This window comes from Arachis hypogaea, chromosome 19, assembly GCF_003086295.3.
Source record: "Arachis hypogaea cultivar Tifrunner chromosome 19, arahy.Tifrunner.gnm2.J5K5, whole genome shotgun sequence".
NCBI classification, from domain to species: Eukaryota; Viridiplantae; Streptophyta; class Magnoliopsida; order Fabales; family Fabaceae; genus Arachis; species Arachis hypogaea.
The window spans coordinates 158,214,460-158,239,325 of NC_092054.1; the positions used below are offsets into that span (position 1 = coordinate 158,214,460).

Consider the following 24,866-nt stretch of genomic DNA (forward strand, 5'->3'; position numbering starts at 1 on the left):
TCAAAGTCCACCAACGTATCGATGACCAGAGGCTACCGAACTCTGATGGCCCAGTGAAAAACAGACTTCATTTTTCAAAGATTCAGAGCAACTACATTGGCGGCCTACATATGACTCTGTCTGATTTTCATACAACTAGTAACTCTCAGATAAGAAAACTAATGGCTTCAATCAACCAATATTTCAAGCTATTTCTCTACAATGAATTGCAGCTTTCATAGAGGGTTTCATATTGCTTTTTCTGGAATTAGAATGGACATATCTTGGACAAGCAAAGAACTATCTTAAACCTTTTAAATAAAATTGTTTTCACTTGCATTTTGAATGTAAAGAAATTTGAGATTTTGTAGTAGAACTTACACTAAACAAAGAAAGCTTACAATTAATAATTCTTGTTCTGAGATGTACTTTTGAAGAAGATTATATTACATAATACAATAATTATGTTTGTGTTCATAGCTTGGTATATATAAATCTAAATAACCCAACTTATCAAAAGATAATCCCACCATAACCTTTGTCCAAAAATGTTATATGATCAAGACATATATACAAGGGGTAGCAAGAATATCTAAAAACTTATCATCATAAGCAAAATCGTACATGGACACACTTCACTGTGGTCCTTGTGTGAGTCTCTGCACCTCATTGTGGTCACCAAGAGTTTCAATGAGAAGAGGTGGAGCATACTGGGCTAGCCCTTGGTGCTCTTCAGAATCTTGGCAGAATGAGAGAACAATTGTTTCAATTGACATCTCCACAACTGCGAAAAAAAGAGTTGCAACAATGTACCCAAGAGCCCAGCATACCTGCATTAAACAAAATGAAAAGCAAAGTGTGTGAAAATCACATTAAATTATATAAGACTTCTCTGTTAGCAACTACTTTCCAGCTCTTGGTCCTTCTAGGTAGCAACTTATCCTGAATTACCATCTTTTAAGCTTTTGCTAAATGATTTTCCATCTACTCACTTAACTATATTTTAGAAAACATACCACAACAGGCAAGAGTGGAGATGATATCTTGTTATGAGCAGAGCTGTACTTGTGTGTATCTAACATGAGGAATGCAAACAAAGCACTTGCAAGGCTGACACATAGTTTTCCAAGGAACAAGATAACATCTCCAATCACGTTAAGACGCCCGATCTTTAGGATGTTATTCATGATCAACTCTGTTGCAATAGATGAAGCACTAAAGAAGCTTTTGCCTGTAATAGCAATCTGCAGAATGCAAGAAAATACTTTAAGTTGAAATTATATTCTAAGCATAAAATTAAGAAACAATCTAGTGAAGCCAGCTTCATTGGAAACATTTTAATGATACAATTAATATGCAAAATTTTCTCTATTAAGGTTGATGATACCACAAATAAAGTGACAAAATTTACCATGATGTAAGCGTTTCGGTTTACTGATTTGATGGTCCACTCAATACACCTGAGAAAACATCTAGAAGATTGGTATGCAGCCTTCCCTATCCAGTTGTCAGGCCAATGATCAGAGACTTTTATTTTGCGACGAATGGATTCAAGCAGAAATCGGATTGATTCTACAAATGACACAATCAGAGAGCCAAGGGCGACAGACCCAAGACTGTAACGCATAAGCCTCTTCATGGAGGAAAAGACTGTAAGAAATGGAATTTCTTGCTGCATTGAAAAATATTAATTATATCAATAACATGTAAATAGGAATTTTGTAAATATCATAACCAAAGTGCTAAAACTAATCCATTCAAATTAACCAAACAAACAAGCTATAGTTGTTTGCAAATTTGAACTGCACTCTAATACTAATATCATGTAGCTGCAAGTTCGTCTCGACCCAAGTACAATGACAATCTAGATAAACCAATCCTTAACCATGCTACACCGACTACTACTACAAATCAGTAACCATTTCTGAGCAAATTGCAAATTATGGTCTTGTTAGGCTTGGACAATACATGTTCAGTATAATAACATTTTTAGTTATTTTGCTTGCAAGAAACCATTATCTTATCCATCGAATATTCAATTAGGATAAGGCATTGTGACTTACAGATGTTTCACCTCGGGCCCAGTAATAAGAGGCAATAGATCCAGCAATTACTGTAGAGGAACATGCTGTGAAAAATTGTGTAACCCAATAACACCCAAATAGGTGAAAAAGGATTGCAACTCCAATATGTGGTGTATAATGAATGCTATATCCACAACAGCGATCACAGTTCACCCGTTTAGCCACAAGATCATATGTGCAGCAGTTAGCGTTGCAGTTATTCTGAACAATCTGGCCAGAGCTGAACAAATGTAGAGCAGCTGAAATCCAGAACATGTAAAACACTGCCAAGATAGCATATGGTACGATTGGGAAAATAATGAGAGCTTGAACTTCTCCAATGACTTTTGCAGCAACCTGTGAGCAAGATTTGCCAAAAATCAATTAAACTGATTGACTAGGATAGTGGAAATACTGCTGCACTGTCATCTCTGACTCTAGTGTTAAACAGACAGACATATTGCTATCAGATATCAACTTAGCAAACAAAACTAGACAAATTATAGTAACTGCATATCGTAAAGCAATTCTTGCCTTCAGGACAGATGTTGCCATAAGGATGCGTCGAACAATAGCAATTGATGTAAGAATTGCAACAGCCATGATAAAGGTCATAAGTATAGCGATAGCACGTAGATGAGTTACTTCCTAAAAAGCAAAATATTGCCATCAGACATATGTAAAGTCAATAATCAAAATCAACATCACAGATCAAAACATGTGTGTGTATATATAAAAGAAAAAAGACATGGAGAAGGACGGGGTTTCAAATATGATGGTACTTACCCTCCCAAATACGTTAGTATAAGCATCATGCTCACCAATGATAGGAGAAATAGCATCATTTCCAATCCATCCAGCTAAACGTGAGGAAGAAAACCAACTCAGTATTTTGTTTATGATTTTTTCCAACAGATAGATACAGATAATTAATTCATGGCTATATATTCAAAACAGAAATATAAGCAAAATTGGTTTCAAATATAAAAAATGTATATTTCTCTGAAAAAACAGATATTTTGTTCAAGAAATACTGAAATAGCCAAACAGAGATCCCACCTTTAAGGTAATAGAACATTGTGACTGATATTATTAGAACATTAAAGAGAACCACTGTAATCCATGGCATTGCAGCAACAAAATGCCGAATCAACATCAGCCAAATCACAGACAGAAAAAGAGGCAAAATTCCTCCACAAACAATCAGCACAGGCCATGCCTTCCCCATATCAGCCATGTATCTCTGCACACACAAAGAATTACAAGTTGACATTCTACAGTACATAACATGATAATAGTCATAATACACATGCATATCTACAAGCATCCACAAATTCAATTCCTAACAATATAACTCTTACATGTCAGCCGATAAATCATACTAATGCATCTATTGCGCATGGTGGTAACATAGGACACACTCTACAATACACACAAAATTGCTAGAAGTCTGATGTAAGTGGTATACAACTATACTTTCCCTGTAAAAATTGCAATCGAAATACTAATAAGAATAGTAGGAAGTGAAAATTCCTAACCTTCAAGACAGCTGACCGAGAATTAATGGATTTGTGAATTGATTTATCAATAACAATGTTTTCATTTATGCTGACTCCACCCATCTGCTGCCAATGCTTCAAAGAAGTATTTGACGGTCGAGCAATAAACTGGCAACTCCAGTAAACTAGGCACAAAATATGTTTTGAGAACCATTAGTTTGAAAATTCTAAATCTATACATCCTCCCCCACTTCTCCACTCCCAACAATTTTTTTCTAAAGAAAGCAAGAACTTTAAAAACAAAGCAATAATAGGGAAAAAAAAAAGAGAGCAAATTCCTCATACAAGAACCATACCCTGCAGCTAAGTCAAGAATTTGAAGTAACACTTCCATACAACCACTTTGGTAAGTATAAAACAAGAACGGTCTTAAACAAAAGTTTGCTCACCATTTACACTAGGAAATATGACAGGATAGCATGGACCTTGAAGTTGAAGAGAGGAGTTTCTCATTTCAGGTGTAAGAAACTCAAAGTAATCATAGTTCCTATTAATCCAGTCTTTCATGGAAAGACGAATATCTCCATCAGGATAATCACACACCCAATTTAGAGAATCATCAGAAGGTATAGGGCACTCAGACAAGCATATAGTGCGTGCATCAACCAGCTTAAATTGGCTATCCTTCAATCCACTCTGATAAACCTGATTAGGATTTTGCCAATATCTAAGCTCCAACTTACTAAGGTTAGGATCTGAATGCTTGTCCCCACACACATTGCCTTTGTAATCCACTCCATAAGTAAGCCTAGCAAACCACAGTGGCAAGTGATCATAAGTTGCACATTGATACCAACAAAAAAAGAGAATAAAACTATGGACTTCAAGCAGCTATACATTCAAGTCCCACTTCTTACTTATAAGTTCCCAAGTAAGCATACAATTACAAAATCAAATTGCATAATTAACACACACATTGTCTTGTATTTGAAGCATGCTAAGCTAAAAATTATTTTAAATAATAAAAAATAGTAAAGTGAAAACACCATGGATTGCTATAAGATAATCCCAGTGAGAAACAGTCAAAGTTCACATTCAAAATCTCAACTTGTCAACAGCATAAAATCCACTTTACAGCTTAACACAAAGCTAAATTAGATAAAGCTGGAAACTTTGACATTATTCTTACCTGAGAGGGTTCCCTTGGTTGAAACCAAAGCTGGAGTTAACAATCATTGCTATCCAAAATGCAATGAAGATGAAAAGAACAGTTATGTCTCTGCATTTCCTGTTGTGGCTAATGATTGCACCCATTTGAGTGACTCCATCACTTGATGGGTATCTTCCTATTACTGCACCCAAAGGACCCCTCATTTTTTTTTCTTCTCAAGCTTTGTTTCTATATCAAGCTACAAACTTTGCTTCGATTTAGCATACAATGGACTCAAGGACAGAGGTGTGTGTTGCAGAAGGATGAAGAAGGAGCGGAGCGGAGCAGAGCAGAACAGAGCAGAGTATGAAACCAGTGTGAAGAAGCAAGTGGGTTTTAGATTTGCTTTATTAATAAAATAAAAGTTTCCTAAAAATATTTATTAAAGATATAAATTTAAGAGATTTTTATAGAAAAAATAAATATTTATATATTTACTATCATTAAAAATATTAAAATATCATCTATCTAATAATTCTTTTATTTATACAAGTAACTATTGATAAAACCATAAAATATTAAATAAAGCATTCTTTGATATTAAGACATAGATCTTCATTCTTCACATCCTAGTTGGGATGTTATTTATTTAGAGAAAGTATAAAGGATTTTAATTTGAGTCGCAAAGGCGGCTATTGATTAGAATACGTTAAAAATTAAGAATTTTCATGATCACTTGCAAGTTGCAAGACATACATAATTATTTATTAGGAATGTTAATGGTTAATATTTTTAGTGAAAAACAATTATAAATATTAATTACTTAATATATTTTTTCTTATTAATTTATTTTTGTAAGAATCCATGTTTTGCGGCTTGTCAAAGAATGTGTCACTTTGGCTTAAGCTACTTTTGCTTTTGCCTGCCTTTTTCTTTTACTTTTAGTATTCGTGACTTACATAAAGATGTTTAAACGTCTTTTTTAAAAATATTTTTTAATAATTAAAATTTAATATATATAATCAATTAAATTTTTTACTCTTCAACTATTGAAACATGATTGACAATATATTTTAACAATAAAAGGAAATGCTAAAAAACCAATTTTTGATTAAGAAATAGAAAAATAATTAATATTAACTTAAATATAAAATAAATAAAAAAAATGGCAATAACCTAGTAAGTTTTCCAGAGAGAAAAGAAGTTGATTCTCATTTGAGAGAGTCCAATACTACAACGCAACTCTTTACTCTTCATATATAGATGAGACAAGAAGTCCATTATTACGAGAACCACATGCTACATACATTACCCGCCACATATAACACCCATAATATTATGTGTATATTAAAATTAATCATTAAAATTAACTATTATTATTATTATAAAATATATATTAAAATATAATTATTAAATTATTCTTTTATTTTAATTCATGACAATAATAAAGAAGTCTTATGACTCATAAATTTAACTCGAATATATAAATTCAGTTATAATTTTAGTTTTTATTATCTTATTTTTATTTATCTTTATCTTATCTTTTTATTTGTTTTTATCTTTTATAGGTTAATTCTCTATATATATTTAGTTTTATCTTTATAGTTTACAATTTCAATCAATCAACAATCAATAAAATTTCTTTATCTTTTTTTTTTCTTTTTTTATTCTTTCATAATTTTATTATCTTTACATGCTCTTTATATTCTTTCCATTTTATTAAATATATTAATAGCTAATTTTATTAATTAATTTTAATGTATAAATAATATTTTTATATATATCCCAAAATGTCACATAATTAAAGCAGTAAATTAAAATTCCTTTGGCAAATTCTGTGACAGGCAATGAGCCAAATTCCTTGAGCCAATATTTTAGCTGTCATATTGCACTTGAATAGCAGTACTGTATAACAGTAATGAGTGCATCAAATCACTAGTAACTTCCACCCATCACATCTTCTTATTATAGCCTTTGCATTATTTTGGTGGGTCTCTCACTCCTCTCATCTATATCAAACTTGATGAGACACCAATCAAGATAGATAGAGAGTTAATTCAATTCATGGCTGGTAGGCTACCTGGTGTTGGAGTGCCCCCTAGAAAGAGATCTTCTTCTTCATCATCATCTTCTTCTTCTTTGTTAGAGCACAACCACTACAATCTTGCCACCTACCGAAGAGTATCATTAGTGGAGGCAAGTGCCTTGGATGAAACTGCTCTTAAGGCCAGACAAAGGCTTCAGAAGAAGCTTGCACAATTCTTTCCTTCTTCCAGGTATACATTAATAGATTCACTTTTCAATATGTAAATTAATCAACTCGTAACCATGAAATTCTTGGTTGGAGATAGATGGAGATTAACTGATCCAAGATTGTATGTAGCCATGTAGGTAGGTAACTGTTTAACTCTTTATTAGTGCCTAACTAAGTGGTTTCCATGTTTAGCTTAGTTTAGGCTTTTGTGTCCTATTATATTAAACGAGAAAAATTTAAAGACTAAGAAAAATTATTTTTTTTATTAATATTTTTAATTTTTTAATTTAATTTATATTTTTAAATATCATTAATTTATTATTAACTAAAAATAATAAATTTTACCACTTCTCTGATGTTTCTTGTATTAATAAACAAGTACTTTAGCTTGTGCAACGTGCACACATAAATACTATATTAAGGTGAAAATTATATTCAAGTGGAAATTCAGGTGTAGCGGACTTTACATAAAGTTAATATTTAAAAATCGTTAAATAATTTAACTGATTTAACTAAATTTTCATCTAACGTCTCTCAAATATTAACTTTCAGTAAAATTAACTTCATTTGAGTTTTCTCCTTATATTCGTTGATAGCCATCTTTGAGATGGATTCAAAATACGGTTCGGATTCCAAATTGACATAAGCACCACTATTTCCACTAATGAGGTTAGGTTGTTATCTTCTTGCAACTATCACTGTTGGTAATAATTACTCTGGGGAATATGCTGCTTGCACATGACCCTGTTTTTTGTCTCTATATTCGTCTAAATTAAAGTGATTAGTAAAAACATGTTTAATTACTTTTAAATTAAAATAATAAAATTTATATATAATAAAAATTATAAATTTAATAATAATATTTTTTATTTTATTATTCTGTCCACTTTTTATTTTAAATGATTTTTTTCATTTGGATAGGATATCATTATGTCCACCATCCAAGATAATAAAACATTTAATTATCTTCCTTTCTAGAATTCATCGAAGTAAAATGCGATACATGTCAAAATATTTTTGGAAAAAAAATTGAAGAATAACTTAACAAACATTAACTTACAAAATTTTATTTTTCTATGGATTAATTACAGTTTACACCACTCAAAATTTGATTATGTAACTTAGTTCTTAAAATTAAAAAATGTGCAAATTAACTCTTTGAATATTTGTTCCTTCTAATTTTAATTTTTTACATATAAATTATATGTAAGTTTTAGTTTAGTCCCCTTAAAATTTTATTTTAATCTTAGTTTATTGTATAAATATTTTTGTCCCTCTAATATTTTATCTAGCTCCGTTTCTGCCTCTAAATGTATGGTTGTTTGAGGCTTGAAGTGTGTGTGTTTGTGAACATGAGACAGGGAAAATGAGAATCCAATAAGAGAAGGAAAAGTGAAGAAAGAAAAGAGAGATGCAGGAATAATAATAGGAAGGAAGCTATTATCAAATGCATGGTTAATGCGTGCTAAGAAGAAAGAGAGAAAAGTGTGTGCAGTGTGCCTAGAAGATTTCCAGCAAGAGAAGCAGATTATGAACCTTTCTTGCTCTCACAAGTTCCACTCTGCATGCCTTCTCCCATGGCTTCAATCCCATCCTCACTGTCCTTATTGTCGAACCCCAGTTGATGCACACCCACATACTCATTAATTAAGCATTCTGTATTGGATGTTACTATTTTTACTTATAAAAGTTTATAGACTTGAATAAATTTCTGATGCATGATGTGGAGGCTCACACTTGAGGAAAAAATTATTAATGTTGTAAGTGTGAGAAGTGTTGAAGTTAGTCCTATATCAAAGAAAGTAAGAAAAAATGAGGAGTTTATAAGATGAGAGACCCATTAACTTAACATCTTAAGATTTTGAGTTGGATGTGGTGTTTTTTCATCTTATGTTCTCTCGCTTGATTCTTTTTCAAAATTTTCCAAAATTTTCTCTTGGAAAGAAAATAAGAGGAAAGAAAATAAAAAGAAAAGTAGAGTTATTTGTATGTTGTTTGGATTAAGAGAAAATTGATGGAAAGAAAATAAAGAGAAAATTTTCTTTTGTTTGGTTTGAAAGAAAAGTAAAAAAAAAGAAAATTATGTTAGAATAAAATTACATTAATATCCTTACTTATATTATATATAAATTATAATTTATTAATTTTACAAGTAAATAATTTTACAAGTAAATAATTATTCATAAATTATATTATTAATCTCTTTAATTATATTTAAGAAAAAAAATGAAATTTGATAGTGCTGTAAAATTAAGAAGAGCACAAGAGATAATTTTTAAATGTAAAAAAAAATAAAATAAAATATTTTGATCTTTTTATTAAATAGAGGATAAATTTGTAATTATATCATTATTTCCTCTTTCTTGATAGTTTTCATCTCCCAATCGAAGAGAAAATTTTTTCGTGGACCCCATTCCACTTTTTTCTTTTCCTCTTCATTTTCTTTGATAAACCAAACAATAAAAAACTTGACTTTTCACCCGTTTTCTTTCCCTGTATTTTCCTTCTCCTTATTTTCGTTTGAACCAAACACTGTGTAAAAAAATATTTGTTTTTTGAGTTTAGGTACTTTTCTTTTATTCTTAGATTACTCTGTTAAATATTGATGTGACATGTTAAATACTGGTGTGACATATTTTGTCATATTAGAAAGCAGGGACGGATTTAAGGGGGGGCAAGTAGTGGCCTTGGCCCCCCCAACAAATTTGAAAAGCTCATATACTATTATAATAGATATTTTATATAGAATAAAATTTAATAATGTAGTAATAGTAAAAAGAGTTATTATTCTTGTTAATGAGTTATAGTTTAAATGGCATAGTCTCTCCATACTCAATTAAGAGGTCGCGGGTTCGAGTCTCTCTATTTTTGATAAAAAATAAAAGAGTTATTATTCTTTATGTAATAGGGTTTAAATTTTTCTACATATATTTATATTATTTGTATTTTTTTTAATTCAAAATTTTTTTTACATTTTTTTCTTAAGATTAATTTTAACATTTATAATCATATAAAAATATTTTAATATTATTTATAATAATATTTTTTTTCTAATTTTATTTAGTTATTTTTTATTTTTTTTTAATTAACTTTTACCCTATTATTACATAAAAATACTTTAATATATTTTAAATTCACGTAACAAAATTGTTAGTGCAATTAACTTATATTATTTTATGTCATATTTCTTAATGATATAAAACATAAAAATATAACTTACCGTCACATAAATACTTAATAAAATAAATTAATTAATAAAATATTTAAAAATACATAATTTTATATTTTATTAGATATAAAATCATAAAAAAATTATAAAAAATTATAAAAATTGAGATAATTCTTTTATTTGATAAGTATTTATTAATTTTTTAAATTAAAAAATTAATTATAATTATATCTATTATCAAATATATAACATTATATTTAATTATATAATATTTTAATTTTCGGCCCCTCCACTCTTAGATTTCTGGATCCGTCCCTGTTAGAAAGATAAATAATATATAATATTCTGAATTTAGATATTTTTTCGGATTAATAGTATTGTTATGAATTCTGGAAACTTCTCGCTTAGACACAGGCTGATATTAAAGAGGCCCGATACCAAATGGGCCAATAATAATTTAAAAAAAGAAGCCCAATATGGTAGCCCATTAAATCTGATGAATTGCGTTGACCGGCTCCGCACTTGAATTAGATGACATCACACGACCAAAAAAAGAATTAGATGACATCAGCACCACGTGTAACAGTTACATTGCTATGATCCGAACATGAAACTAGATCAATTCAACTAAGTAGGTAACTAACTATAAGTTTAGTGACCGAAACAAAGTAACAAACACACTCTAATGATGATGCACTTTCAAGTTTCCACACGTTTCGCCAAAATTTCCCTGTTTCATTTCATGGGTCCGTCAATTCTGTGTTGATTCTTATCAGATATGGGACATCTAAGTGTTATACTTGTAACATTTTTGCTTCTGCAAACCCTCTCGGCTACAACTGATTTCCTCTCTCCGATCTATGGTTTGTGATTCTGACCCTTACTTTACTTTCATCTCTGTTTATTGGGATATTTGGGATTAATGGGTTGAGATTCCTGCAATACTTTTCTTCATTTGGGTCTTCTCAAGTTCAGTTTTTTTCACCCTTGGTTTGATCATATTTAGCTTGAGTTTGTTTTTTTACTTGTTTTGGATGTGGATTGAGTTCAGAGGATGTGTGCAAAGGAGTTGAATGTGGAAAGGGGGCCTGCAAGCCTTCTAAGAACAGCACTTTCTTATATGAATGTGAGTGCAATCCTGGTTGGAAGCAATCTCTCTCTTCCCATACTCAGGTTTTCACCTTTCTTCCTTGCATAGTACCCAATTGTAAGAACTCTCTCTCTCTCACTCTCAATTGTCTAAGTGGTGAACTAGTTGCATTAACACATGGTGGTTTTAGGGTGCATAAAATGCTATGTAGTTAATTTTGTTTCTGGTCATTATTTGGTACCATGTCAATGAGCAACTTTCTAAATTTAACCCAGTTATTATATGAAGCAATTGACTTGCTGCAAAGGATGTAGCTTAGTGGAAGCTTTTACTAACTGGAATGCATTTCTGGTTGAACTTGTTCCTTAGACTAAGATGTTAAACTAATATTTGAAATCAAGGGATTAAATCAATTTTAAGTCTTAATGGATATATATTAAATCAGAAACGTCTTAATCAAATCAGATGATTTTAACTTTTCAACAAGTAGAGCATTGCTAAGAATCAAGATGTGGCCAATCTTTACCCTAGACCCTCACTTCTACTGTTAGCTTTTTGCGATTTTGACTTAGCTGCTCAATTCTAATAATGACTATGAACCTTCCTTGATAACCTTTTTGTAATTGCAGGTACCCTGAACTACTCTTGCATGGAAGCCCCTGCCCCTTCTCCACACAAAGAAAGAAGATCCAATGAATCAGTGTTTGATGGTAACAGACGGAAAAAACTACTGCCATCAAATGTTGCTGTTCAATTTCTTTTCGTGTTTATATCCTTTTTGATCATGTAGCTTGCTTTTGGGTTGATTGTGGAGGTGGGTCATGTAACAAGACATCACCCTTCTCCTACAGTTGCCATTGTGATGCCGGATATTACAATATTCTCAATGCCACTGCCTTCCCTTGTGTCAAACAATGTAAATGTTACAAACCTCACCCATGTTTCATATCATTGGTTTAGAAATGTGGAAAGGTATGATCTAATGTTCACATTTTTCCTAAGGTGCTATTGGCATTGGTTGCTCTAACCTGGGAATTCCAATGACGAACTCATCTACCACAGCACCGCCACCAACATTGTCCGCGAGCGGTAAGAATGAAGCTAAGGTCAATTCTCTCTGGTAAAATCACAAATAGGAGTTGCATAACTTGGCTTTATCAATTGTGATTCAGCTAAAGAAATTTCATGGAAAATCAAACGCTTATTCTAAGTGCTTTCTCATCTGAAATCAGCATTCTAAAGCAACTATTTGCTACATAGTTGTTTAGGCTGCTTACAATTTTGTTGAACCTTGTTGAAATCAGTTATTACCTTCTTGATTTTTTGGGTTTGCAGCTAGCTCAACTCTCCAAGGAAGCTGTATTGGGTTGCTTATGTTGATAATGTTCATGGCTAGTATACAATTGCATTAGGGCTTTTTGTCCTTGATCTTAAGACTTAAGAGTCTCTCATTCTATTTTTGGTCCGTGAACCCTGCATGTTACTGATCACTGAATAATGCCACACAGAGTTCAATCGCATGATTATTGTAATGTTATTGACACGGAAGCTAAGATTATAGGTTATGGAAGTTGCATCTTTCATATCATTTTTGTCTTGTTATTTCATAGTATTTACAAGAAAAAATATTATTATTCCAAACAGATATATTCAGAGCCTTTGCTCATATGTTCCTTCTTGCAAACTTTGTGCATTATATATATTTTTTTCTTTTTGACAGAATTATGATATTGGAAACTAGGTGAGCAAAAACATCAACTCATTGACTTATAATATGTTAGCTCTATAATTTAATCGTGAAATGTTAAAAATTGGGCTCAGAGAAAAAAAAAACCTGCAGTTTTATGATTTTCTTATCTGGGCCTTTGGGCTTTGACCCATTACACACAAAAATTTATCATGTGAAAAAAAAAACCCTCTAAAGGATGTGTATTTTGTTGGTTATAGGATGTTTGGAAAAGTTTTAAAAAAATAAAATATGTTTCAATAATTTCTCATTTATATAACTAGCTTTTTTAAGGATTGAAAATAGGAATTTAATTCTTGTGATACCCTTAGCTTTATCTGAATAGGGACAGGTCCAAATCCCAGGTCATAAAGCTTGAAGGGTGGACTAGAAAACAAAATGAAAACAAAACTTGAAATAGATAAAAATAGAAGTAGTAAAGTGAGTTTGATTAACTAGTTATTGGCAGGCTGGTTTCTTGGAATTATTAGAAGCAGTTTTTTCATTTTTCATTCCCTATTCCTAATGATAGTACCCTAGTATTTAATGAGGTTGGTGGCTTCCATCTGGATTGTGACATGATCTTCATTTTTACATCACATAAATCTTCTCTTTATTCTCTCTCCAATGTCCTTGTCTCTGTCCCATCTTCTTCCTTCCCCTCGGAATTGAAAGCAAAACACACTCCTCCGCCTCCATTCCTTTCACCTTCTTTCTTTTCTCCATGATTTTATGTATCTACATCTGTCACTCCCAAGTCTCAACTTGTGCATGTGCTATAATGTATCATCACCTTGTATTCCAAACTTTTCTAGTTATATCATATCTTTGCAGTATTAGATCTTGGCGATTTTGTTCATGCCATTATTAAAATCATGCTCATCTCATCTTACTTAAATTTGTCTTTATTCTTTAACCTACTACAATCATATACTAATAAATTTTCGACCCAGGAAATACAATTATTGTTCCTTTAACACGTACTAAGGGTGAAAATGACATGTCAAGTTTTCAATAACACCGACCACTTAATCTACCATATAAATACATACTAGTTCAGCTCTTATAAATATGAATATTATTTACAAAAAAACTTTTTAAATTTACTCTTTGATACAAGCTTGTTAGAAATAGTATTTTCCTAACCAAAATAATGCTCACTGTGGATAGTGGTAGCATGAGTTGAATTAGTGTCCTTTTCCAACACTGATTTCAATCATTCAGTCCCTCAATCAAACCATCATCAAAGGTCGCACAAATTAAAAGTTTCCCGGAAGAAAAAGAAATTAAGAACTTGCCAGTCCTATAATAATCCCATCCCCAGGTAGCTACTGAAGCTAACCTAAGCTAATGGATCAGAGCTATTTGTGTCACATCTCATAAATTAAAATTAAATGTTAAATTAAATATATCCCTCGAAAAAGAGCAAAAAACTGCCAATTCCATTTATCTTCCTCCACCAGCACTAGGCAGATCGAGTATCCAACGTTATTATTGAGAGAGGTGTCATGCATATTTGCGGTATTTATTCGAATTTAATTGAAAAATTATGGATATAGATTTGTAAAGTTATTGGATCAGATTCGATCTGCAAACTTATAAGATTGGATTGTAGATTTTATTCATATATATGTAATAATAAATAAATAAATAAATATTTTTTTATATTTTATTTCAATTAATAATTATCATATATGTTGTATTATTTTAAATTTATTATTTAAAAAAAATATGTTTAATATTATTTTAAAAGTAAACATATTTAAAATAGTAGAAAAAAATTTTATTATTTTTCTTAATAAAATAATTTTTTTAAAAAATATTTTTGTATTTTGCGGATATATCTGATATCGATCCGATCTGATCTGCAAATGTGCGGATCGGATAATCGAATCCAATCTTAAAAATTGCGGATATTGAATTCGATCCGATAATTTTAGTGTGGATGATTTTAGGGTGTGTTTGGAAACCCGTTGGAAGGGAAGAAGTACGTTTAAATTTCTTGAAAGCTTCAACTTTTGGTTTGGCAAAATTTTTTTCTCATGAACGCAGAAATGATTTTGCTACCAAAACCACGTTTACAAGAAGCAACTATTTGTAGCTTCTGCGTTTTCCTAACGGGCTTTTAGCCATGGATACTAATCATTTATTTATCTTTTACCAATTTTATCTTTTATGTATGTTATTGTATTATTTATACAATTCTTGTTATTTTTATTTATATGAACTCTATTTTTTATTATTTATTATTTATATTTTTTTCAATTGTTTGTTTGACATTATACACTTTTATAATTGTGATTTTTGTGTATTATGTTTGTTATTATCTTTTTATAATACGATTTATTAATTCTATTAGGTAAAATAAATTAAACAAAAAATTAACTGTAAATAATAATAATAGTAAGAAATTATAGTATACTAAAAAAAAGTACTAAAAATACTAAAAATATACTATATAAAAAGATTATCAAGAACTTTTATATTATTTTTATTTTTATTTAAAAATATATTTTATCTATTTTTATATGTTATTTTTATTTTAGGAAGTAAATATTAATTTTATTATAAAATTAACTAATAAGATCTATTTAAATATCTCAATTAAAATAATAGAATAATATAAAAAATTATTTAGATTAATGTCCATTTTAGTAATTTTTTATTTAAAAGTGATTTTGATTCGTGCAAGCCAAACAACATTTATTTTACTATAATCAATTTTGATACAAAAATTACCAAACATAAATCACTTTAACACAAACTTACTTTTTATTAAAATCAAGTTTGCAAAATCAATTTTATGCAAACTCCAGTTTACAAACTGTAATCCAAACACACACTTAGTCATATCCGATCCCAGTTCACCTTTAATTATTATTGTTAAGCGTGGTATTTTTTCGAGATATTTATTACATACAAATATTAAATTTTGTTAATATAATATTCTTATCAAATATTTTAAAATAATTATTAGTAAAATTCTAATTATAATAGTAACACGTATTTGCGGATCGGATCATCGAATCCAAACTTAAAAATTGCAGATATTAAATCCGATTCGATAATTTTAATGCAGATGATTTTAGTCATATTCGATCCCATTCACCCTTAGTTATTATTGTTAAGCGTGGTAATTGTTTGAGATATTTATTACATATAAATATTAAATTTTGTTATATAATATTCTTATCAAATATTTTAAAATAATTATTAGTAAAATTGTAATTATAATAGTAACACGTACAGGAGGATGTATTACTCTGCTTAACAGGATTGTGCTCCTTTGACTCTTCGCTTCACAAAAACAAAAATAATACCTATTTAAGTCGAATTCACCAAGGATCGAACTCTTGACCTTTCGGATCTAGAGCTCTAATACCATGTCATAATACCACTCATCCCAAAAGCTTTAGTGAATAGAAAAGGGTAACACTAATAATTATATCTCTAATACTCCTTAAACCTCTATTATATTCACATGTATGTTGATACTCAATGCATGATAGTTAAAAAATGAAACAATATTATACGATGCCATTTTATTATGTGTCACGATTGTTGTATAGTATCTTTCTCCACGTAGGGTTTTTTTCCCTTCTTCCATTAGTTTAGCAAGTATAAAGATGGATCGTGAAAGAAGTTGTCGTTAGAAAAAGTTAATTTGTTACCTTAAACGTAAAAAATAAACAATAAAAATATTTATTTAATTTTTGATATCCTCTTGAAGAACCAACTCCATTCTTCATTGTCCCACAAGGACAATAGAGTTGTTCTTCATTTATATGTACACATCCAACTTAAAATGAAGATGGATAATCGTACTCCCTTGGCATTTTCCCTTATTTTTTTCACAACTAAACCAAAGTTAAGGTTGTAAATTTTATTTGGTCCATGTAAGTTTAGATAATGAGTAACATGAAGCCCAGGATGGGCGTAAAAAATTGTGTGATTGATAATATGTATCATGTTTAAGTCAAAATTAAGTGACCCTCAATATATATATATATATATATGCTCTTGGGTTGGGTGGTATTAATTAAGGTGGAAATTCAGGTGCAGTCGACTTCACGTCTTCACTATTAATTAAATATGTCCAAAAGAAAAATGATTCTTATCGTCTTCGTATTAAATTTAGTTTAGTAGAGCTTTTACTTTTTAAAAGTAACTTATAAAAATTATTTTTTAAAAAATAACTTTTTATAAACTACAGTAATTACGTTTGATAAAATCAAACTAAATATGACTTTTGAAAAATATAAGTACCATAATTGTATTTGCTAAAATCATTTTTAAAAATATAAAGAACTATAATAGACATATATAATAAAGAATAATTATTTTTTGGTGCTAATAATTAATAAAGATAATTTTAAATATTTATTATTATATAGAATTATATTAGATTTTTTTTTTAATTTTGATAAGTACAAGTCAACTTTAAAAAAAAATTTTTAGATGTCTTTTAAAGTATTCTTAACTTTTAAAAATTGTAAGTATAAATACAGAAATTTTTAATTTAACAAATACAAAATGAGGTGCTTATATTTTTAAAAAGCACAAATTTTTCTTCAAAAAAATTTACCAAACCAAGCCTCATATTATCACTATATATAAATTACTATTTACATTAAATAATTTCATAGTTAATTACTCATTTTGAATTTCTTATTAATTAGTATATATAATTACCAATTAAAATAAAAAAAATCTAGTATATAAATAAAAAAATAAGTATTTGTTAGTAGTTCGTAACTGTTTTTGTCACCCTACAAAATTGAATTCTTCTCCATGTTTGCTTGGTTATGAATTTATGGTCCATATATGCAATATCATTATGATTTGTGTCCAATATTAATATCAATTTGCCTTAAGCATGAAATAGGAAGAGCATAGTATAAAACCGTAGTTTTGACTTATAAAAAATGGGTTGGCTTATTAGGAAATTAGAGTATTGTTGTGTGGATCGGAGCTTTTTCTTGATTGTCAATTTTCCGAAAAGAAACGAAAAGAAAAACAATTATTGTTAACCAAAGAGGGTAAGTAATAAATAGTTGTGTAGTGCCATTGAGTACTAGGTCCTAAGTCATTAAAAGAAGCAATCTATATTTATTTTGATGCGTATATATTGGTTTAATTTAGATTATATTAGTTGTTAACTATGAAGCATGGACATTTCGTTGAGTTGTCGTGTCTGCGTGTCAGACATATTTTGGACACGACACTCACCAACACTCGTCTGACACGTGTGTCTGCTGTGCTCGACCGTGTCTTAATAAAAAATAAAAAATTCTTCTTCAAACGCACCTGGACACACTTAAATACCATCACGTGTCAGCGTGTCCTATCTTATTCTTAACATATATTTTTAAAATAAATTTTTATATAGTATATATTATTATTTATTAAAACAAAAAAATATTTTAAATATTTAATATAATTAAAATAAGACATTAAAAATAATTAAAAATTTTAATTTATATTTTAATATCAATAAAATATCAAAATATTAATACGATTTATCTAAAAATACTTTATATTTTATATGTATGTGTATCTTCGTGTTATATAAAATTTTAAAATTCACGTGTCAACGTGTCCCGTGTCAAGTCGTGTCCCGTGTCCGTATCAGTATCTCGGCATCATAGGTTGCTAATGGCTGCATAAATCAGGCACATTATTGTGTTTCATAAAAAATGAATAACCGGATTAAAAAACAAGGCCTGCATGAAGTTCAGTTCAAGGAGGGTTATAGGGTGTGAAAAGGAAGAAGAGAGTATCCCGGTGTTAGATTCTTCATTAAATTGATTGGGTCATGGGTGAGGAGAGGAGCTAGGGGCCTAGTTAATAGGAATCATGAATTCATTCTTTTTATTGTTATATTCATTATTAAATAATTAATTATTAAATACCATGGTTGGTCAGTTTGATGCAGGTGTCTGTCTCCTTCGGCTTTCACTGTTGCGAGTTGCAACACATAAATTGCACCCTGTCCCACCGTACAAATTACACAAGAATCTAGCACTATTAATCTCTAACTAAATACGATAATAATATTAGAAAAAAAATCTGAATTTTTTATTTAATATTTATTAATTATTATAATAATTTATTAATATAAATATTTGATAACTAAAAAATATTAATTAAAAATTATTAAAATTTATTTTATTTAATTTTTATTAATTATTATAATAATTAATAAATATTATTTTTTATTTTTTTAATATTATCAAAATATTAAAGAAAATAAATTTTAATTATTTTTTATTAATTCTTTTTGCTATTAAATATTTTCAAACTAAATAATAAGCATCATGATTCATTAATTATTATCCATATTTATTTTTAAGTAATTATCCACCTTCTCATAATGTATATAATTACACTTTTTATTTTTAATATAGAAAAAAGTGTGGGGTGATACAGCATTATGGAGAATAGAGGTGATTTTCCTACATATAGTGTGAGGGGACTGAAATCGGACCGAGAAATTTAGAGCAAGAAACTCGAACGGTCCGATTAGAGGATATCTACAAAAAAATATTTTTTAATAAAATTCGGAGGATCTGTTTTAATATTTTTTTTAAATAAAAATAAAAAATTCTAAAAACGGAGGGTCCGTTTTTATTTTAAGAAAAAATTTAAAAAAAAAAATTCTAAACGGGACGGTCTGTTTTCAGTTAAAAAAAAAAAACAAAAGTGTAAACGGATGGTCCGTTTTAATTTTAAGAAAAAAAAAAACTAATTGGACGGTCCGATTTGTAGTCAATAAATTTCTTAACAAAGAATTCAGACGGTCCAATTTTTTCCTGCCATTGTTCAGAAAAATCTGTCCCACACCTGTGTTTAACACCTATATACACCATAACCAAACAAATTCACACACTCCTACAATATAAAAAAAATAAGGCTACAAACTATAACTCAAATATCATAATATACTCATCTAGAAATTAGGCATTTGGTCTCCCTCCTAATTTAAAAAAATAAAAAAAATACCCGCACAATGAATGATATTAGTGTTTGTAGTAGTAGTCCTCTGACTTGGTGACTCTGTGTTCTACTTCTACTGCTTAATTAGCCCTATATATATTCCTCTCTCTCCCTATTGTTCATTGTTCAAGGTGGCCCTCTCTTCAATCATGCTAGCTACTTTTTCTTTTTTGGTTCCAACCTTCAAAATCAAACTCCACGGAGGGAAGAGAAGACACTCATCTTTTGAACCTTTTTTCTGTCAGTAGTACTGATTTTATATATATACATGTATTTGAACTCTATCTATAGATATTCAAAAACATATAAATAGATAACAATATAAATAAAGAGAATATGTAGATATAGAAAATAATGAAAAAGAAAATATTAACGAAAAATGGTGACTACTGACTAGTGTTAGCATAGTAAATGATTAATTGGAACCCAGGCCAGATTATTTGAGTCCCCCACAACTTTAAAGCATTTTTTGGGTCCATTTGTTATTAATAAAATTTGACTTAAATGAAGTAATGGCGCCCGTCTCTTCCATCATAATTTAATATACGTGGATATGGATTCATATTCATAAATCATGCTCAAAGATAATCTACTTCAATAAGGATAAGATGAACGCCGAAACCTAAAATATATCAACCTCAATCTCAATCTATCACATTCAAAAAATTATTCTATTTATTAGTAATAATATCATGTATCTTAAAGATGTAAATTCTTTTTAAGTTTTAACAAAAATTAATTTCAAGATGATTCACAAGTATTTGATTACAAACTTTCCCACATATATAGTGAGTTAATGCTCAAGATCCAACTAGATCGAGCAACAAATAATTTCTCCTAACACTATGGTCTACCACTCATTTTCAACCACATAAGCTCTTGACCAAGCACGCTACATAATATACATGACGCGTTCCAATAACACATACACTATATTAATTAATGCGTTGGCTTATCACATGCACTGTCAAGGCCATCACTATCGTATGTACACATACGCTCCTATACCTACTGATTTTGATTGATAATTTGATACATTATTTGTCTCTATATTTGTACTCTATTGTACAATTAGAACCAATTATAGATAAAATTTATTTTTTATACACTAGTATAAAATAATTTTATATATGTATTTAATTATATAATATTATATTAATAAAAATAATTATTTTTTATATTAATTACATGAATAATTATTTAAAAAAAATGTATATAATTTTAAAATTATTTGTACATCAAAATTAAATTCTTACAAATATATATTTTCATTTATTGAATGAACTAGAAAATACATATTTTGTTAAAAAAAATAGTTGAATGAAAATTGAATCATAGTTGACTATTAGTAGAGGTAGCACTAATACTCGTAATTACTAGAATAATTATTTAAATCAGTTTCTAAATATTTTAAAATAGTTTCTAACAAAAATTAATATACAGATCAATTTTTAAGGTTTTATTTTAGTAGACAAATTAATTTTTAGTATATTTTTCGACGCAGTTATTATCCAAATCAGTCGCAAAAAATTTTAAAAGCGAATATTTTAATTAGTTCTCAAGAAAAATTAATACACAAATTAATTTTTAACGTTTTTTTTGTCAGACATATCAGTCCCTCCATCTATTTTACTTTTATTATATGTCAATATTTATTATTATTAGCTTAGCTTTGTGCATGTGGATGATGACATTAGCATATTGATACACTCTTTTCGTTAAAAATAAACAAGGTGAATAATGATGTTTTGAAATCTAAATTAAAACATTTTTTTAAATACAAACATGTCTTTTAGAATAGAAAATTGTAGAATTCTTGTTAAAAATTTGACATTATGCATATGGAATTAAGTTACAAATTTGACACACTTTTTTTATTAATATAGTTTTTGCACACACTATAAATCAAAGAAAAATAATACGTATGATATATGAATGTGTGTATTAAGTTAGTGTAATTATGAAGTAGAAATTTAGCTAATTTTTTAAGTTAATTGATAATTTTATGATCAAATTGAAATTCAAGTAAAATACATAATAACTTTGATTATACTTAATTTCTAACTATCACACCAAACTAAATTATATTAAATAAAAAAATATAAAATGATTTCAATATTAAATTTTTTATAGAATAATTTCTAATTACTTTATTGAACAATATTATTATTATTATTATTATTATTATTATTATTATTATTGAGTCACGATATATAATATATTTATATTTTTATGCAACAAAACTTTTATATTATAAATATATACATAAGAATTTAATGAATAAATTTATCGTTATTTTTGTTCAAAAAATATAAAAAATTATATTAAAGTATTATTATGTAATTAATAATAATAAAAATTTTATTTCATTTTACCTTTTTTTTATGGATAAAAAACTATTATGTCTGATAAAAAAATATTAGAAATTGATTTGTATATTAAATTTTTTTAAAGACTAAATTAAAATATCTACATTTAAAATCTTTAAAAAATTGATTTAGATAATTATTTTACTAAAAAATAAACTAAAGACTAATTTATCTTTTAGAGTAAAATTTTAAAAATATTTTTGGGTATTAATTTTTTTAAAATCTAAAATATTTATTTTTAAAATTTTAAAAAATTAATTTGAATAATTAATCTAACTATTATATTTATGTGGTGTAAGTCCCAATAATATGTTGGGATTCAAAGAAACAAAGTGCAAACATTCTCCAGTTATACTTATTATTTCACCGTTCCCATTACACAGCCCCACATATTTGACCATAAGATATCCTTTGTCACATTAAATAACGTACAAGTCACAAAGATAGTTGGTGCAAGGGCAACATGGGGAATTTTGAGAAAACCACTGGAACTTCACTCTTCACTTCAAGTTCAAAAGAAATATATATAGTTGTTCGAGAATAATAAGTTATTGAAAAGTTTGGGGCATGCACTGATACTGCAGTGGTAGATCTGCATTTGAAAGCTTTTTGATGTGAAAGAGATATTGAGAGAGTGAGGTAGATGATGACGTAGACAGGCATGCTAACACGCCCAGATTTTCATAGCCGCTCCTCCACTCGTTACTCGCTCGCTATCAGTACTAGTAACTTAGGTAGCGTTTGTTTTGAGGTACTGAGACAGAGTTAGTTTAGAGATTGATACTAAAATTTTTGTTTTTGTCTCTAAAATTTCAGTATTTCAGTATCTCTAAAAAGTAGGGATACAGAAGACTAAAATTTTTAGAGATGGAAACTGAAACTTTAATAACATTTTATACCTAAAATACTTTCATTTCAATTAATTAATTCCAATTTTACTCTTTGTGCAAATTAAATTAGAGTTTTATTCTTGTTTCAATTCTTGTCTCCCATTTTGCACCAAATAGAATACTGAAATTTATTTTAATCTCTATCTCTTAGTTTCTGTCTCTCAGTCTCAGTCTTTCCATCTCTGTCTCTCCATCAAACGCTACCTTAGGTTACTTTTCGAAAGAATATCGAGTGACAGAGATTAGGAGAAAAAATTAAAGGATTGAGACTAAATTAATCCTATAATATTTAGTGTAAAGTATATAATATTAAATTATGTTTTAATATTTTATTTAATTTAAAATAAATATAAAAATTAAATAAAAATTATTTATTAAAATATTTTTAATTATTAAAAATATTAAAAAATTTTAATTTCAATCTTCATAAATTTTAATTTTTGTGTCCGTAATTTTAAAAATATTGAATGGATTAAAATTTTCTCCAACTATCAAATATAACACATTAACACTAAATCTTAATTCTCAATATCAATAACCAGCAATATTAAGAGTAAAACGCCATAAAAAGTCTATAAAAAAATTATTTGAATAGATAAAAAACATTTTTGAATATTTTCAAAATATGATTAAAATAATATATATATGTTTAACAAATATTTAAAATTGAATTTAAAAAATATAATAAAATATGATTTTATTTTTAATAATTTTACATTAAGTAGATTTTTTCTGATTTTAGTTTTGTGAATGGCCACTATATTTTTATTAAAATTGAAGCAAAATATGCACATATTTGACACATATAACAATTATTTATTACTTATATAAAATGATATTTTATTATTTCAATATTTTGAAAAGAATTTTATTGATACCAAACCTTTTTTTAGAACATTTTGTACACTTTACCCAAATATTAATTGCTTACGTTGGAACTTGAAACTTGAAAAAGTTGGAAGAGGAATCATGGCATATTGGCATTGTCAATAGAGGTAGACAGTGAAAAACATTCAGACAAAACGCAGACCCTGCCATTATCGTTGATTGTTTATTGCAAATACAACCCTACTTGAATAAGTATCTATTCATTATATATCAGGCTAAATAAATTTCAAATTTAAATGCATAAATATTAATTCTTCCTTCAAGTATTTTTTTTCGTAAATTTTATTTTATGAAGCGAATTTTATATTTATATTTGATTGTTTCATTTATAGCCTCGTTCAAAATCAAATAGTTGTTTATAACAAATAATATGACTGATATTCTCCAATAAAATAGGATAAAAGTATGAAGAAAAAATTAATGAAATGTGGCAATTTTAAAATTTATTTGATATTTTTTTAAATTACAAATTCAATATTAAATGCTGGAGACATTTATTTACCATAATATATATACGACAAATATTAAGAATTATCAGAATTTATTATTTATTATTATTATTTAATTATTAATTTGTTTTTTTTTAATTTAATTTTTTTAATCTATTAATTTAATAATATATTTTATTCCATATTTAAATATGAATATAGTAAAAAATAATCAATTCTAATAATTCTTTGGCATCTAGCATTCGTCTATATATATAACTTTTCAAAAATTTTACTAGGTATTTAAAAAATGAAAAAAAAAGGCAGAAAACAACAAAGGGTGGAGATTTTGTAGGGTGGTACGT

At 28.2% G+C, this 24,866-nt stretch overlaps 3 protein-coding genes across 4 annotated transcripts; 2 read left to right on the top strand and 1 right to left on the bottom strand.

Moving 5' to 3' along the window:
• Positions 1-342: 342 nt before the first annotated feature.
• Positions 343-5,308, bottom strand: LOC112776277 (choline transporter protein 1). The gene is made up of 10 exons (XM_025820370.3): positions 4,731-5,308; positions 3,991-4,349; positions 3,581-3,726; positions 3,102-3,285; positions 2,829-2,902; positions 2,577-2,690; positions 2,043-2,399; positions 1,391-1,651; positions 996-1,223; positions 343-809 (listed from the first exon to the last, which is right to left on the bottom strand). Exons 1-10 carry the CDS (start codon positions 4,913-4,915, stop codon positions 615-617), a joined length of 2,103 nt encoding a protein of 700 aa, XP_025676155.1. The 5' UTR covers positions 4,916-5,308; the 3' UTR covers positions 343-614.
• Positions 5,309-6,613: 1,305 nt separating this feature from the next.
• On the top strand, positions 6,614-8,653 carry LOC112779383 (uncharacterized). Its single transcript, XM_025823622.3, has 2 exons — positions 6,614-6,967; positions 8,307-8,653. Exons 1-2 carry the CDS (start codon positions 6,756-6,758, stop codon positions 8,590-8,592), a joined length of 498 nt encoding a protein of 165 aa, XP_025679407.1. The 5' UTR covers positions 6,614-6,755; the 3' UTR covers positions 8,593-8,653.
• Positions 8,654-10,704: 2,051 nt separating this feature from the next.
• On the top strand, positions 10,705-12,929 carry LOC112779593 (uncharacterized). 2 transcript variants are annotated; one of them, XM_025823906.2, is made up of 6 exons: positions 10,705-10,977; positions 11,166-11,321; positions 11,834-11,914; positions 11,995-12,120; positions 12,207-12,293; positions 12,540-12,929. In XM_025823906.2, the coding sequence occupies exons 1-6, from the start codon at positions 10,893-10,895 to the stop codon at positions 12,614-12,616; spliced, it is 612 nt and encodes a 203-aa protein (XP_025679691.1). In that variant the 5' UTR covers positions 10,705-10,892; the 3' UTR covers positions 12,617-12,929. The 2 variants fall into 2 exon arrangements, with proteins under 2 accessions (XP_025679691.1, XP_025679694.1); XM_025823909.3 differs by lacking the exon at positions 11,166-11,321 and having other exon boundaries at positions 10,755-10,977.
• The last annotated feature ends 11,937 nt before the right edge of the window (positions 12,930-24,866 follow it).

Bases quoted from the DNA above. Each gene is read 5' to 3' on its own strand.
- LOC112776277 (XM_025820370.3), bottom strand. From the start codon at position 4,915: ATGAGGGGTCCTTTGGGTGCAGTAATAGGAAGATACCCATCAAGTGAT. The intron at 3,727-3,990 runs GTGAGCAAACTT...TTTTGTGCCTAG, and splicing joins CATATTTCCTAGTGTAAATG to TTTACTGGAGTTGCCAGTTT. The intron at 2,903-3,101 runs GTGGGATCTCTG...CCTCACGTTTAG, and splicing joins AATGTTCTATTACCTTAAAG to CTGGATGGATTGGAAATGAT.
- LOC112779383 (XM_025823622.3), top strand. From the start codon at position 6,756: ATGGCTGGTAGGCTACCTGGTGTTGGAGTGCCCCCTAGAAAGAGATCT. The intron at 6,968-8,306 runs GTATACATTAAT...AACATGAGACAG, and splicing joins CAATTCTTTCCTTCTTCCAG to GGAAAATGAGAATCCAATAA.
- LOC112779593 (XM_025823906.2), top strand. From the start codon at position 10,893: ATGGGACATCTAAGTGTTATACTTGTAACATTTTTGCTTCTGCAAACC. The intron at 10,978-11,165 runs GTTTGTGATTCT...GATTGAGTTCAG, and splicing joins TTTCCTCTCTCCGATCTATG to AGGATGTGTGCAAAGGAGTT. The intron at 11,915-11,994 runs GTAACAGACGGA...TTGATCATGTAG, and splicing joins CAATGAATCAGTGTTTGATG to CTTGCTTTTGGGTTGATTGT.